Source organism: Arachis duranensis, chromosome 3 (genome assembly GCF_000817695.3).
Source record: "Arachis duranensis cultivar V14167 chromosome 3, aradu.V14167.gnm2.J7QH, whole genome shotgun sequence".
NCBI lineage: Eukaryota > Viridiplantae > Streptophyta > Magnoliopsida > Fabales > Fabaceae > Arachis > Arachis duranensis.
Window position 1 is genome coordinate 118,496,467 of NC_029774.3, and position 15,547 is coordinate 118,512,013.

Below are 15,547 nucleotides of genomic sequence, written 5' to 3' on the forward strand. Positions count from 1 at the left end.
AGGTTCCTAGCGTTAGGAATAAAAGCACTCGTACAGTGGAAAAGAGAATAAAAGAAAAGAACCTGTAACTATATAAAGTTGCATAAGCTTAATTATGCAATTTTGTGATTACATAAAAATGAGCGAATGAAATTGTGAGAATTTTAAAGTTAGAAGAAAAGAACGTGATTTAATAGACTATGTGAACAGTGTAATTCTTTGTTTATATAGTGCAAATAGCACTTTCCATTTTGCAATTAAATTGTTAGTCATGACCATTAATTTAACCCGAATCTACACATCTACAACTAGCAATCAGGATCATACAGGAAAAGTAAAAATAGTTGATAATATCACTTCTTATTTACGTAAGTTATCCTCATCCTCGTTATTTTATTTTTCTTGGTAATGAAAAATGACCCATAAAAGTTGATAATTTGAAAATAGCATATAATAAGAGAGTGGCATTATCGAATTAGAAAATGGCAAAATCTACTTCCGACAATAAAGTGTACTTCGGTATTTTTTAAAGAATAAAAACTCTAATCTGTATTCTGTGCATGCACGACAGAGTATGAAGCTCAAATATAGACGGCTTTATTACACTTTTTACCGTAGACTATAATGCTCATGCACGCAGCATTAACCGCTGGAAAAATAATCAAGAGATAAATACATGTATAATTCTTTAGGAAAAATTGACAAAGAAACAAAGAAAATGTAATAGCGCCTTTAGTTTTAGGCTTTGAGCTCATGCTTTAGTTTCATGTTCGTCAAAATTGCTTCTGGAGAGCCTCAAGAAACAAAGGGGTCCTCACTATTTAGGGGGCCATAAGCCCATCAATTGTGTAAGAAAGAGACTTTGCCCAATCAGCTCTGAGCAGCAATGTCTGCAGCGTCTGCATCACATCATACCCAGGATCAAGCTTACGCTGCCAACCCTACGCAAATTACATTATGCACAAGTTACACAAACAATTTTGATAGCAGGATTTGTGCTTTGTATTCATTTTTTCTCTGCGTTAGACGGAGTGTGAAATTATAACATTGTAAATCCCACATTGCATCCAACGGTGGAGGGAAGTAATTCTGGCGTCCAAGAAAAAATGAATACAAGTATCATTTCTCCATTAATAAGACGACAACAGGGAGGAGAGTATAATCAGCTATGAGAACTTATAAAGGGCATATTGTTTTCCATTACTTTCCAACTCACATGATAGTGGTATTGTCGCATACTAGTGTAGTGAGCTTGGTAAAAAGATGACCCCAAAAAAAAAGTTACCTCGAGAACCAGGGTTGTCACCATGACAGTACAAACATTGCCATCTACATTAACTCTATGACGCCTGACTTTCTCCAGCAATTGCTCTATGCACTCTGCAGGATGAACCAGGTCACCTTCCGGAGTGCCCCAAAAGGTAAATGCCTCTTCCACTTCCTATTAGGAAAACAGAAGAATCCAATGTATGCACTGACTCAGAATCATATCACGGGGTTAAGTAAATGAAAAAAGAACATATATCTGCAATCCATTGAACCCCACACACAACAAGCAGGACCTCATTACTATGCTCACCTGTAGACAGAATGCAACAATGTAATAATCCATATTCAAACAGTTGTATCTTGAACAAATTACCTCAATGAAAGCCTTTGGATTTGGGCAGTTCTGTTTTTCTGATAATCTGAGTGTGCACTCTGCAGCTGTCCGACCATCTCGGCGGGCAACAGCTTTGAAAAATTCCAATAGATTTACCCGGTCACTACCAGAGAGTTCAGCAGTCATGCCTACATCAAGGAAAACCACATGAGGCTTTGATTTGAAGAGCCGATTCCGGCGCTTGCTTTGAGAGAGTCGAACAAGGATATTTCCGGGATGCATGTCTGCATGAATGAAGTTATCCACCTGAAAGAATATTCCACAATATATTGGAAGCTAAACTTTGTCATGTTCAAGTCTAAAATATCAAAGGATCCAACTTCTAGTTCATACTGAACATAGGAAATAGGATGTAATATGATTATTATAGATCAAACAAGGAAAGTCAGAAAGTAAATTTGTTTGTGGATCAAATAAGAAAATTTGTTGAAATAAAAGAGAATTGCCATTAGCTAAAAACCATAAAGAGGCTATAGAAAATGAAAGGTCCAGGTTTATCATGAAATACAAGCAGCATAACATAAGCATACAAACTAGAGAGTAAATAACCTGTTCCCGGTTTAATGTTTCATCCAAAGTAAATTGAAAATCTATATAGTACGAGTTAATAACAGTTAATGAGAACTAAGATTATAAATTTTCATTTGCTGTTATTACAACATTTTAAAACCAAACCTTTTCTTATGAATCCTCTATCAATATTCCTAACAAGACAAGCTAATATCTTTTTTCGGTTACAAAAGAAGGAATTACATTAAGAAGAAGAGAAATTATAAGGCCTAATCTCTTAGCATATTTAATAGAGAACACCTATAAAGAACCATGAAAGTTTTTTCTCTACATGTCAATTGAGATATACATATTTAATAGAATTAAGAAAAACTTGATTGTTCACAAATTATATTGCATGAAAAATTGTTGGATAAAAATTGCAAATGAAAGATGTCATTTCTTACCAGTAACATCTTCAAAAGTGCATGAGTCCCAATATGAGCAAGAGCACTTTTAATCCTCTCATGTCCTTGAAGTTCATCAACGTAATATGACACACTTTCCCCATTTTCATAGGTTTCCACCAAGACTGCAGGATGCACAAGTGGATAGACAGGCTTAGGAAAAGAGACATCCTTCCATTTACGGAAGTTGTAGATAAAACGGCTCAAATGAGCAGCTTCCCTTGCAAGGTCAACTTGAGACAACATGAAAACTGCAAACTGTTTAACACTTTCATCCAATCTTAACCAATTGAGAGCAGGAATAAACCTTGAAGATTTTGCCATCAAATTGATAATTGCAAAATCTCTTCTAATAGATTCTCCCACACCAGGATGTCTAACCTTCACTGCAACCACCTGGCTCTTTGCTTTCTGACCAGGGTAAGTAGATCTTAAAAGAGCACGATGCACTTGAGCAATACTACCAGATGCTACAGGAACTTCTTCAAAGTTTTCAAAAATTTCAGATATCTTTCGCCCAAAAGCTCTCTCTATAGTTTTCTTTGTGTAGTAAAAACTATGTTCGGGAGCTTTAGTATGAAGTTCAGAAAGTTTCATACATAAATCCCGAGGAAAGAGATCAGGTCGTGTAGCAGCCCATTGCCCCCATTTTATGAATGCCGGGCCTGCTTTTTCTAATGTACGATGAACTACCCGGAGCCACACTTTCCTAAACTCTGGTCCAAAATAATCTGCAACTGGTGCCATCAGTATACTTGGAGAGAATAACATTGCTAGATAGATAGCTCTCACTAACAAAATGAGGCCTTCTACTATAGCGGCTGCAAAAATTAACATGTAGTTGTACCCATCTTGTGCATGCATATACAAAGCATTCTGTGACGGGTAACGTTTTGCATGTGGCGAATTTCTTTGCCGAGCCAATGCTAGTTCTCCCCAAGTTAGTACAAAGATACTAGGGACCAACAAATAGTAACGAGCAAAAGTGAGGCTCACTGCCTGAGCAATCATATGTATTGAGGTTAATGTGTTATGGCCATTGGAATAATACTTTTTATACAAAAATTTCCAAGCTTCCCAAGCTATTTGAGAATTATATGCTGCTGCATTACTTGTTGAGGTTACAGCAAAGTTGCTGAAAGAACACCCTTTGTGAAAGTTCCCCCTAGTTCCATGCCATAAGCATGAAGTACATGCTTCACTGGGAAACTTATTTTGCATATACACCCTGCATCGATTGATATTAGGTCCTGCTGAGACAAAAGCCCCATTTCTACTCACTCCCTGATACCTGTTTCTATGAACACGAAGAATAGACTGGGCAACTCTCCTTATATTTGCAAGCATCAAAAACCTGCAAACCCGAAACTGACATTATAAAACAAAAGTGACCATATTCCAAACTGTTGTGTTATGAATCCAGTCGATAAAACATTTCTCCTAACTTATTACCTACAATGGTTTCTTTCCAATTGTTGCAACTATAAAAGGTACACATGTAAACAAGAATTTTTTTTTGTCACAAAAATACTAAATGTCAATTCCTTCAAAGGCGTCAAGTGGTTGACTCACCTAATACAAAAGATTAAATTGATCTCTACTACTCAGTTTTGGAGCGGTTTAAGTTTCACTGCTAATTTTTCTGATATTTTCCAGTAGTAAAAGATAACTAATTTCAAATGAAGCAGCCCTACATAATGCAGCACCGAATAATTTCAAGAACTACTAAGCCTTGTCCAGTATGTGAGATTGGCTATAGCACTATATGGACCAAATGACGTTGGAGTGTCCTCCTATCATAGATTGCATCAGTGTCTAAACCATCCGTGGAATTTATACAAGAATACGCTCTTCAAATTTCAAACTGTAGTAATTAAAGGTTCTCCATTGGACTAAACGGTATATGGTGAAGTAGTTACTGATACAGAGTTACTTTAGAAAGTAAAAGTTGCTATGTCTATTGCAATTCATTTTGTAGCAACACCACCATGAATGAGTTGCATGTAATTTCGCAATAAATTATGAGATCAGGTATGTCCCGACCATTTCAGCTAAGAAGCGGTTACTCCGGAGAAGTGTAAGTGAAAATTAAAAGAGGAAGATATATGAGAATGAATAAGCTAGGAGGGAAGCTGAACCTGAGGAGGAGAGGCAGGACAACATGCTAGAAAAGAGGATCCGGAAACGAATGTGGGTGGCGGCGGCGGTGGAGACGAGGAAGCAGAAGGTGCGGAATTGAATGAGAACGTGATGAAGGAAGAAGATTCATTCATTCAACAAGACTCAGACCGGGTCCTTCCCCTTGCCGCGATTCTTAGTCGGCAAATAACACCCATAACGCTCCTATCAATGCACCTCCCTAACCAATTCTTTTTCATTTTATTATTTTTTTTAACTCGTATTTGATATTTCGTATTTTCATCGCAGTCTAGAATACTCGCGGGATTAAGAGACCTCTTTTTTAACAATTTTTAATTATGTCTAAGTATTGGTTTAACGATGCAATTTGCTTGTTCTTACACTTCTTGATTGAGAGGATCTTTGATTTTGGTTCATGTACATTATTAAAATAGAACAACAGTAATTCAATAACGATATATTCGTAATTAAATTTTCAAATATTTTTTTTATTTTATTAATTCTAAAATAAATGAAATATTTTACTGAGATATATTTGAATCATATAATAGAATGGATAAATAGATAATAACCAAAAATAAAAACCGTGATTTGGGATTAATCAGAGAAGTTACTAAAGTTAGTACTTTTATAAGTTGTAAACCCTAATTTTTTGTTTTGCTCTGTATCCATGACAGGCCGGGAAAAGCCCAACTGTACAGAACACAGGGAAACGGATCTACATTGGGAAGAAATATGGGTTACTGTAAAATAGTTTTTGGATCAAAAACGAATGACTACGATAAAAAGGCTTATTTGTGATGAGTATGTTTTGGGTCAACAATAATTTTGGTCAAAAGCTTTTCACAAATATTGCAGACCTGAATCCAAATCAGATTCTTGATTTATGTGCCGATCTAAAGCTTTTTTTTTTTTAATGTTCAAATTCTAAAATTTTATAGAAAAAATAAATAATAAAGGAAAATAAAAAAATAAAATTTTATTATTTTTGTTTTTTTACAAAATTAAAAAAAGAAATACTAAAAATAAAAAACATAAATCGAAATGTATAAATTATTTGATTGAGACACATAAGTCCTCTATTAGTTATTAGTTAATATGTGTATTTGGTTTGCCTAATGATTGAGACTTTATAAATATTTAATTTTAGTCTTAAACATATCTGTTTTTTTTTATTTGAAATAAAAAATTAATACACAATAAGGTAGAACAACAATGTAAATAGTATTGGCTAATTAAAATAAAACTAATTTGTAGTCATATCTGATAGTATTATTAACAACTATAAGAATTTATTATGACTGCAATCTTTGTAATTTTTAATCGACGGTTGATTATTTTTGCTACATTTATTTTTTTAATTTTAAAAATTCTGTCATTTCTTTTCAGTCAAGTACTTTAAATGATAACAAAAAAATTAATCAATCACCTATTACTTTTTTTTTTTACAAATACATCTGTCTAATTTTTAAAATATTGCTTAATTATATTATTTTTGAAATAGACCATAGTTTATCATAGACGAATAACTTACACATTTGACAAAATAAACTTACAGTCAAAAAATAATTGGTAATTATTTTTAGTATCTTTTTTATATAAAATACAAATATTATCATTGTAATTAATAACGTTAAATCTAGATAATCTTTTTTTAGTATTCACTGTGCCTATACAAACTAAGTGAATAACACTCGTGGTGGTACCAAATTCACGGATTTACATGGTAGCTTGTGGGGGCAAGTGCCCCAATTGAGTTTTATAAAATTCTTAAGTAGTATATAGTATTAAATTTTATTTGTCTCCACTATATAAATAATTTTGACCCCACTCTTCACAATTTAATGTTGTTGAAAGATATTATAAATGTATAAAATTTAATTTTAACTATTTAATAAAAGAGTAATTAAATAAATAATAATAAAAAAATGAGAAGTCAAAATAAATAATCCTAACCTTAATTATTCTCAAAATCAACTTTTTTGCTACTATATTCTTTTACTTTCTTCCAGTTTTTTATTTTTCTATTTTCTCTATTTTATTTTTTAATTTCTTTTGATTTAATTAAAAATTTATTTTTATCTTTTTGTAATTTTTCTTTTATTAAATTATATTACATTTATTTTATAATTATACTCTTGTGTAATATTTTTATTTTTTAATTAATGGTTATTGTATAATAAAATTTTATTAGTATATTTTTGTATGATTGGTTTCTGAGTTTTTATATTCATATTATATTTTTAATTTTTTGTGAAATTATAAAAATTAGGATAAATTATTTTTTCCCTAATATTTAGGTTTTCTTAAATATTTTTAATGTTTAATTTTATTTAATTTTTTTCTAACATTTTTTATTTATTTAATTTTGTTCTTACACGTTTTTAATTTGTATCAAAACTATCACTATAAGCTTTCAATTTATTCCTAACATTTTATATAAGTTGACGTTTAGGGATAATTTTGACATAAATCGAAAATATTAGGGACAAAATTGAATGCAACTAAACGTTAGGTGTATTTTAAAAAAAATTACAAATATTAAGAACAAAAGATACGTTTTATTCTAAAAATTATTGTTTTTATTGTGTATGATTTGTCCCCACCAGCAAAATTTTTTGGATTCGTCATTGAGCAACACTGTAACTTATAATATTTTTCGGTAATATTCCAATTTGCAAAATTTATACATAATAGAATAAACGTATCTAATTAATTTAAAATACCTCTTTTTTTATTTTAAACATTTGCAACTCAATAGCTATGAAGTACAAAAAGTTGACTTAAATTACTGTGTTGATGTGTCAGATATATATTTAACATAATAATATTTAAATACACACAAATATTATTACTTGTTGATATATTCAATTTTTTTGTATATATTTATAAGGAGTTTAGATATATGATGCAATGCTACTGTTTGTGTGTAAGACAAGCTTAGCTTTAATTGAATTCTTTTTAAATTTAAAAAACGTATAAAGTAGTTGGATTATGCATGTGTTTCTATAGCAGCTAAATTGACCAAATCGATGTATCCTCCCTAACAGTGACCGAAGTCGTTTTCCAAATAATAATTTCAGACTTATGCATTTTGAATCTTATTTTGTTTCATTGCTTTGATATGATATGACAAGGACTGCTGCCAAAGAAAGTAGCTCATTAGCTATTACAATAGCACTACTTTTGTTGAGATTATTAGTTTAATTGCACCCCCGTATTTTATCTAATCAAAACCCATATAATTAATTAAACACTCAATCACATCATCAAACTATCGAACTCTATGCTAATCTGGCGTTTTCTAATCACTGGATTACGACAAGAGTTTTTTCAAAATACAATATCAATTTCATATAGCAACGCCGAAAGTTTAAGTGTATTTTTCTGGCACAGTCTCACATATTATTATGTTTGGTGGGTTGAAAATTCGACTTCAACTTTGAACTGTAATTTTTCTAGCATTTCATATTTTGGCACTTATTAATGTTATAAATATAATTATTCATTTGTTTTTTTTATTAACTTAAATTATTAGAAAAAGTAATTTCATGATATTGTATATAAATTCTTACAATGATGTAAAATTTTAGAGTTTGATCTTTTTTATTCTTAAAAAAATTAATATAATAAAAAAATTATATAAAAAATCTAAACAAATTCAAAAAAAATATTCTTACTTCAAAAAAATATGTTGAGAGATAATTTCATCACACTAATTAAAATAAACGTTATTAAGCTATATTAACACACATATGCACTATAAAAATTAGCTATATATACACATTTGTCACGACTTAAAATAGACATGAAAAAGGTTTGGTAATTGTCAACTAAAATTAACATTTGAGTAAAAAGTAAAACGCTGAAGCACATTTATATTTTCATTCATAGTACTATATACTATATAAGTATATTAAATTATCTGAGTTTTGTTTAAATTATGGTCATCTTATCCAGAGAGGGCTGTTGTAGTGCGTGTTAGGTGCAAACTTATATTTATGGCAGCCGTTGACAATTCAAGTTAGGTGTTTGAACTAGCTAGTATATAGTATATATTTAGAGTTGTTTTCAACCTAAAGTTGAGTAAATTTATTATACCAAGTGCAATGAGATCGATCATTATTGATTAATTAATTAGCCTTCATTTGTTAGTCAAAACCAGAAAAAATTGGCCTTATACCTAAGACTATATATTGAAACGCAGATTGTGATAGAAACTTAATTAACGTACGTATGTATTCGTTGAATATTTCTCTGTAATGCGTGGTGGGACATGTTTATATGCTTTACATCAAAACTTCAACTAATAAGAAAGGTTATAATAAAGCACACCCACATATATATATATATATATAGAGAGAGAGAGAGAGAGAGAGAGAGAGAGAGAGAGAATAAAAAGTTTGGTATTGTAGTCGAATTGTGATGAGTTGCTAAAATTGTTCAAAAAACATAAAAAATTTTGAAAATTACAATTAAATGGAGAGTTTATTGACAATTTTTTCAAAAAAAAAATAATCATATATTAGACAAAGTTCGGCACTTTCCTACAAAATTGCAAGGCACCAAAGAATTGTCACCAGGTTTTGGTATGTAAATGAAATTGCGTTTAATGTGAATAGTTTAAAGTGAATTGCCATTAAAAAAATATGCAAAATAATACTAATTGAAAAGCAATTAGGATCAAGCTTTCCCGCGGACAAATTTCCCGATTTCATGAGTTCCCACCAAATAAAAGACAAATTCAAATCATGAAAGAGAAAAGAAGGGTATATATATTAGACTTAAAGTAATTAAAAATTGGTGATTGTTAGTTAAAAATAAAAGTTTAATTTTTCTTGTAAAACCGTTAACTTAAATTCCCTATCCAACAGCCTCAAAAGAAGAAGCAAAAACAATGCTTCTAAACTAGCGGCAAAAGGAAAAGGTTAGCAGTATGCTTTAGCACACCAGCATCTGTTTGTCGTTTGAAAGTTGGGTTATAAACAAACTACCGGTCAATAGTTTTAGTTTTTTACACACTTTTACAAAAAAATTTTAAATACAACAATACATTATACAAAAAGTCCAGTGAGTCGATATAATATAAGCCAACTCCCTTTTATTTCTGATTTTGAAATCCAAAAAATTATAGTAGTCAGTGTTGGATTTTTTAAAAATATATATTAAAAATAATATTAAATACATTGACACATGATAGTATTTAGATGTATTTAAATATATCCAAAAAAATTATTTTTTATTATGACGTAGTTGGACAAAAAAAAATATACATATCGAATAAATATCAATAAATATCGGGTATAAAATGTGTTTAACATGCGACGAATTAAAAAAAAATCCGCATTTCATAGCTTAATTATCTTACTACTCATACAAAATGTAGAGTAGCATGATTGGATGACAAAATGACCATCTTATATTATATATATACATGACCGTACAGTATATAGCTTAGCTTATACAACCTAAAGTCAATTATTAAGGCCATAATGTGGCAAGAGAAAAGTTGGGTACTACTTACCAGTAATCAAATTTCTTCTAGTACAGATTCTTTTTTGGGAGCATTTCACATTTTGCTTCAACGTATGACGGTGTCATACGTAAAAATAGACAAAGAAAACTGCGGGCAGAAATTAAAGAGTAGGAAAGAAACCGTGATAAACCTGCTTTTAAGACTTTACTTATTCAAAAGCTTTTCAGACTCTGCGTTTTCAATGGACGGCTGAGAATGAAAGCAATGTTATTTATTTCCAGTAATTTAATTATTTTACATGCAATATTTTTATCACACCGTGCATTTTCATTTCACATACTATTTTAAATTAATTGGTAAAATTTTTGAAATAGCTAAGTCGATTATTTCTACCTTTAATAGAAACTCAAACTTGTTATTTTTATCATTTACATATAGAGCTTGTGTGTTATTTGGTGAGGTGCTAGCTAGTCAAATTTCTCATCTTTTGCAACTATATATATTGACAACTTGAGCTTCCATTGATGATGAATCCGGCTTATAAGATAAGATAAAGTTTTAGCTTGTTACTGCATGTGTTGACGTAAAAATGACGAACCCTTTACATGCACACAATAGAAGATATATATTCATCTATCACCTACTACAATTCGGAACCTTCTAATGCTATTATAATGGAGATAATTAAGCAACGAAGGTGACTTCAATGATGTGGTTGCAACTGTATGTGCCATATTATTCACCAACATTTATGCACCATAATTGCTTGCTGCATGGACTAATATAATAAAGAACTCGTGCGTTTGTTATTGTACTACTATTGGTTAGTTTCTTTTGCTGACATAATCAACTGTCAAATAATGTGTATATAATTATATATAAAACCTAAATCTTCTCTTTGCTTAGCTTTAATCTGCACTATTAATTTCTAACAACTCAATTTTATTACAGTCTTTCACTTTTTAGTGATATTGAAATTATAAAGTTTACGTAAAAAATTTAAACAAAATGTAAATATTTTGAGTTTTTCGGATATTAAATATTTTTTTTTAATTTTCATCCTCTTATTTGATATTTTTAGTATTAGAATTAAAATTGAGTGGGTGTTACTCACTTTTAAAAATTAGCTTATGAGATAAAGAATGCTTCACATTTATAAATTATGAAGAGATTTTATTCTTGATAAATGTAAAACTTGTAATATAGTACCAGAGTTTATCTGATATATTGTTGTTGGGTCACTCACCTACAAATGTTTACACTCCAAATAATTATTTTTTGGGTGCGAAGAGAATGCATTATAAACCTTACATCTTTCTAAAATAAATTTTATAATGATTTATAAATATGAGACATCCATCCCTCGTCTCATAAACTAATTTTTGGATTGAGTAAAATTTATTTAATTTTAATTTTAATATTTAAAATATTATTTAATTAAATCATTTTATTATGCTAATTATTTTATTTGCATGATTATTTTAGTAATGCAAAAAAAAAGTATATATATATCAAGATGTGTATATAATTGGATGATATTATATATATGATTATTTTGTTAATTAAGGTTGTGCTCATTAATATTATAGCAAGTTTTAATTGAAAATTTATATTATATATATTGAACATACCAAAACTTTAATTTTATCTAGTAAACCACTATACAGTACAGTTAAAACTTTATTCTAACAAAACCCCATAATGAATATCAAATATTATTTATTTATAACTTCACTACTGTTTTAGTAAATGCAAATTATTTGCTGGTAAATATGAATATGTTATTGCGCCCGCATTACTTTTAGATATCCAACTTTTTAGGGAAAGTACTAAGAAACATGCATGGAAGCTATAATTCTGAAATATGAGTAGAGGAGTCGTATTCAGATTGAAGAACAATCCGATATTCGGAAGCAAAATTACAAAAGGACAACAAAAATGTCGGAACATTATTGTACGATAGGTGAACTACGATCTGCCGGGAGAATACGCAGACAAACTACCTATACATATATGGTGCCAAGCAATACTTGTTTCTTCTAAGAAGTGATGATGACAATTTCCTATTTAAGTTGTGCTATTATGACCATATAAATTAAAGACGTGCATGAAAAATTGATATATATGGAACGTTTTCCGAACAAAAATCATGAGCAGCCGCACACGCAATTGAAGAGTTTCAATACCACCAAACAAGTCAGGCCAGTGATGGATCCATTAATTAATTTAATTTGGGAGAAATAGACCGTATATTGGAGCAACTAACGTGGATGCAATTAGTCCTTTAAATTTATAATTTATTATACTAATCTCTAAAATTTAATTCTAAGTACTATATTAGTCTTAAACTATTTTTGACGCTGAGTTATCGAATAAAACATTGAGTTAGTTTTAATTTGTCATGTTAGATATATAAATAAATGATATCATTTTATTTTAACTCTTAAATAAAACAAAAACAAAATTATTTTAAAGAATGAGAGAAAATAATTTGATTTGTACATCTTATAAATTCTTTGTCTTCTCATTTTTATCTTATTTAAATGTCTAAACAAAATTAATAAGTCTAGCATAATAAAACAGAACCAACTCAGCACTTTGTTTGCTGATGTAGCGCTATATGAATAATTATTTAAAATAATACATAGAATTTAGATAATTGTATAAAATTATTTTAATATACGATTAACATATTATACTTTAACTCTTTCAATTTATACTATCTGATCCATTAATTATAACTCAGCCTAAAACAAATCTATAAGTTTGGAATTGGAAAAAAATCAAATAACTACACACCAAACTCAAGAATCTTTTCGCTAATATCTCTAAACAAATCTAAAACGAATCACTAAATTTAATCACCGGAAGATTAACTAAAACTTCGAAAAACAAGTGGAATATGCGAATAACCATCCCAATCACAAACAACTTTATAAATATTGATAACTCATTATATTATAGATATGCAATTTATTTTATATTTTCTCTAAAAGACTTACACTCTTTTTTATTTGAATATTGGAATGTCTTTGCAAGTATTTATTGCTACCATTTTAAAAAAAAAATCGATGTATAATTCTTTTTGTACAAAAAAAAAGTCCAAACATAAAAAAAATGAACTATATCCTAAAATAAGAATATACTATCAAAATTATTGATTAAATAAAATAATTCTAAAATATTAGTGGCTTTTAACCTGCTTGGCAATAATGTGCAAATATAAAAGTTAATAATTGATTCATTTTGTCCATGACCAATTGACTTTTTGTTTTTGGACGTTAAGGACCAATTGACTTTTAAAACATTAAGCATAATATTTTAATATACAGTCCGTACAAATCTTTTATGTCACCAAGTCATCCAATTTCCACATCCCAGCTCACTGCCATATAATTATTGAGCCCACGTGTTTTTCCGCTGCTGATGCAATTAATAGTTTATCTATCAATTTAAAAAAAATTATATATGTGAGGAATTTAAGTGATTTTCTAAAATGAGATTTTTTTCATGTTTTCCAAAAACATGAGGCTGAATTTGAAATTAAGGAACTGGTAGTGAATCATGATTTTCTTTTAATTTTTGAAAAGCGAATTTGTAAGGAGTGATTGTATTTTTTATTTTTTTATTTTTCAAAGCAACTCATTGAGGACAAATTATAATATTTTTAAGAAATTGAAAACGAAAAATTCATGTCAGAAGCAAATATAATTGTATGTTAAAAAAAATTGAAAATGAAATACGTTAAGATGAGTTGTGAAAAAAGAATACCCCGATATCAATCCAGACATCATTATTTATGTAATTCACATATTTTATTAAAGATTAACTATTTATATTGTCATCGATATCAATTAAACTTTAATGTTTATTGTGGTAAAATTTTTGTGCTTTATATAATAAATTTTGGTGTTATTTTTATTTTATTTTTGTATTTTATATAAAAAATGGTATTATTTTTCTTTTTTTTATTGTCATTATTTTTTTATTTTTTTATTCTTCCGTTTTATAAAATTTTAAAATACACTAGCAAATAAATAAACAAAAAAGATAATAAGAATAAAGAATTGAGAAACGTATAAGAAGAAGAAAAAAATGATACTAATAATGACAATGACAGATGATGATAGAAAAAAAAAAGAGAAAAAAAATTAAAAAGAATATATATATACCATGGCTTAATTAAACTTAATTACGTAAAAAATTTAATTGTCTAACATTATTGAAAATTAAAACCCCGACACAAATAGTACTAACAATATAATGTGAATAAAGTATAACTCAAATGACATTTATTTTCCTCCTCTCTGTAAGAGTTCTCGACTTCGAATTTCTTTTAATTTATAAAAGTATAATAACACAATGAAAATAAAAAAGGAAAGAAAAGAAAAAAATAAGCACAAGAAGCACGCCATGATTTAGAAGAAAAAAGCAAGGTGGGGCTGCATATATTGGGAGTTGGGACCCCTTCATATTGGGGTGTCACCTCTCGTGCATGGACACGTACCCTCATGCGTTATGTCAAAGCTCCCCATGCAATACTTTTACTCCTTATCAATACGTGAAAAGACAGTTACGTGTTTATTACAGTTGTCCCCACACGTGTTCACACCAGCTGCTCCAGCACCCATCTCCGCCCTCCTCGCCGGCATCTTAGACTCCCCGTCTCATTGTCGGAATCTCTGAGACCTCATATAATCTTATCTTTTTGCCCTTTAATATTCTCGATCTTTCTCCTTCCTCTACCCTTTGTCCCCCTTCTCTTTCTTTTCCTTTTCTTTTTTTGTCTAAAAATTTCTATTTGAAGATAGTCCAACTAAAATCTGGTGAGAATATGAAACGAAGGTGAGGGGCTGACTCGCTGATGGCAATAATATTTTACTCTCATTTTTTCCCCTTCGTATTTATGATTGGCTATTATTCAAAATTGTGCAACTCAAATGCAATTAATTTGATATAAAATTAATAATTAAAAACTATTAATAATGATTTAATAAATAATTAAATTATTATTTAACAGTTTTAAATTATTAAATTCATACAAAATTAACTGCACGAATTTTCACTATTTAATAATGAATCATTTTTTGCATGCTATGTTAATTTTTTAGATTTGACCATTATTTTATTGTTGTTGTATTATTAAACACTAATATTTTTATTCGTAATAAAATTACAAAAATATAAATATTTTAAAATTATGTCATTTTTGTCGTAGCATTATAGATTATGTCAAATATTTATAAAATAAAATTACTTTTATAAAAAAATCGCAAAGAATAAAATTTTCATCGATTAAAAAGACTGAGTCTTTGTAGATAAAAAATCAAATAA

At 29.2% G+C, this 15,547-nt stretch overlaps 1 protein-coding gene across 1 annotated transcript; it reads right to left on the reverse strand.

Annotated features, from left to right (window-relative positions):
* Positions 1-465: 465 nt before the first annotated feature.
* LOC107480623 (uncharacterized) lies at positions 466-14,865 on the reverse strand. Its single transcript, XM_052258458.1, has 5 exons — positions 14,762-14,865; positions 2,599-3,952; positions 1,622-1,888; positions 1,265-1,420; positions 466-920 (listed from the first exon to the last, which is right to left on the reverse strand). The coding sequence occupies exons 1-5, from the start codon at positions 14,863-14,865 to the stop codon at positions 801-803; spliced, it is 2,001 nt and encodes a 666-aa protein (XP_052114418.1). The 3' UTR covers positions 466-800.
* Between the last annotated feature and the right edge of the window lie 682 nt (positions 14,866-15,547).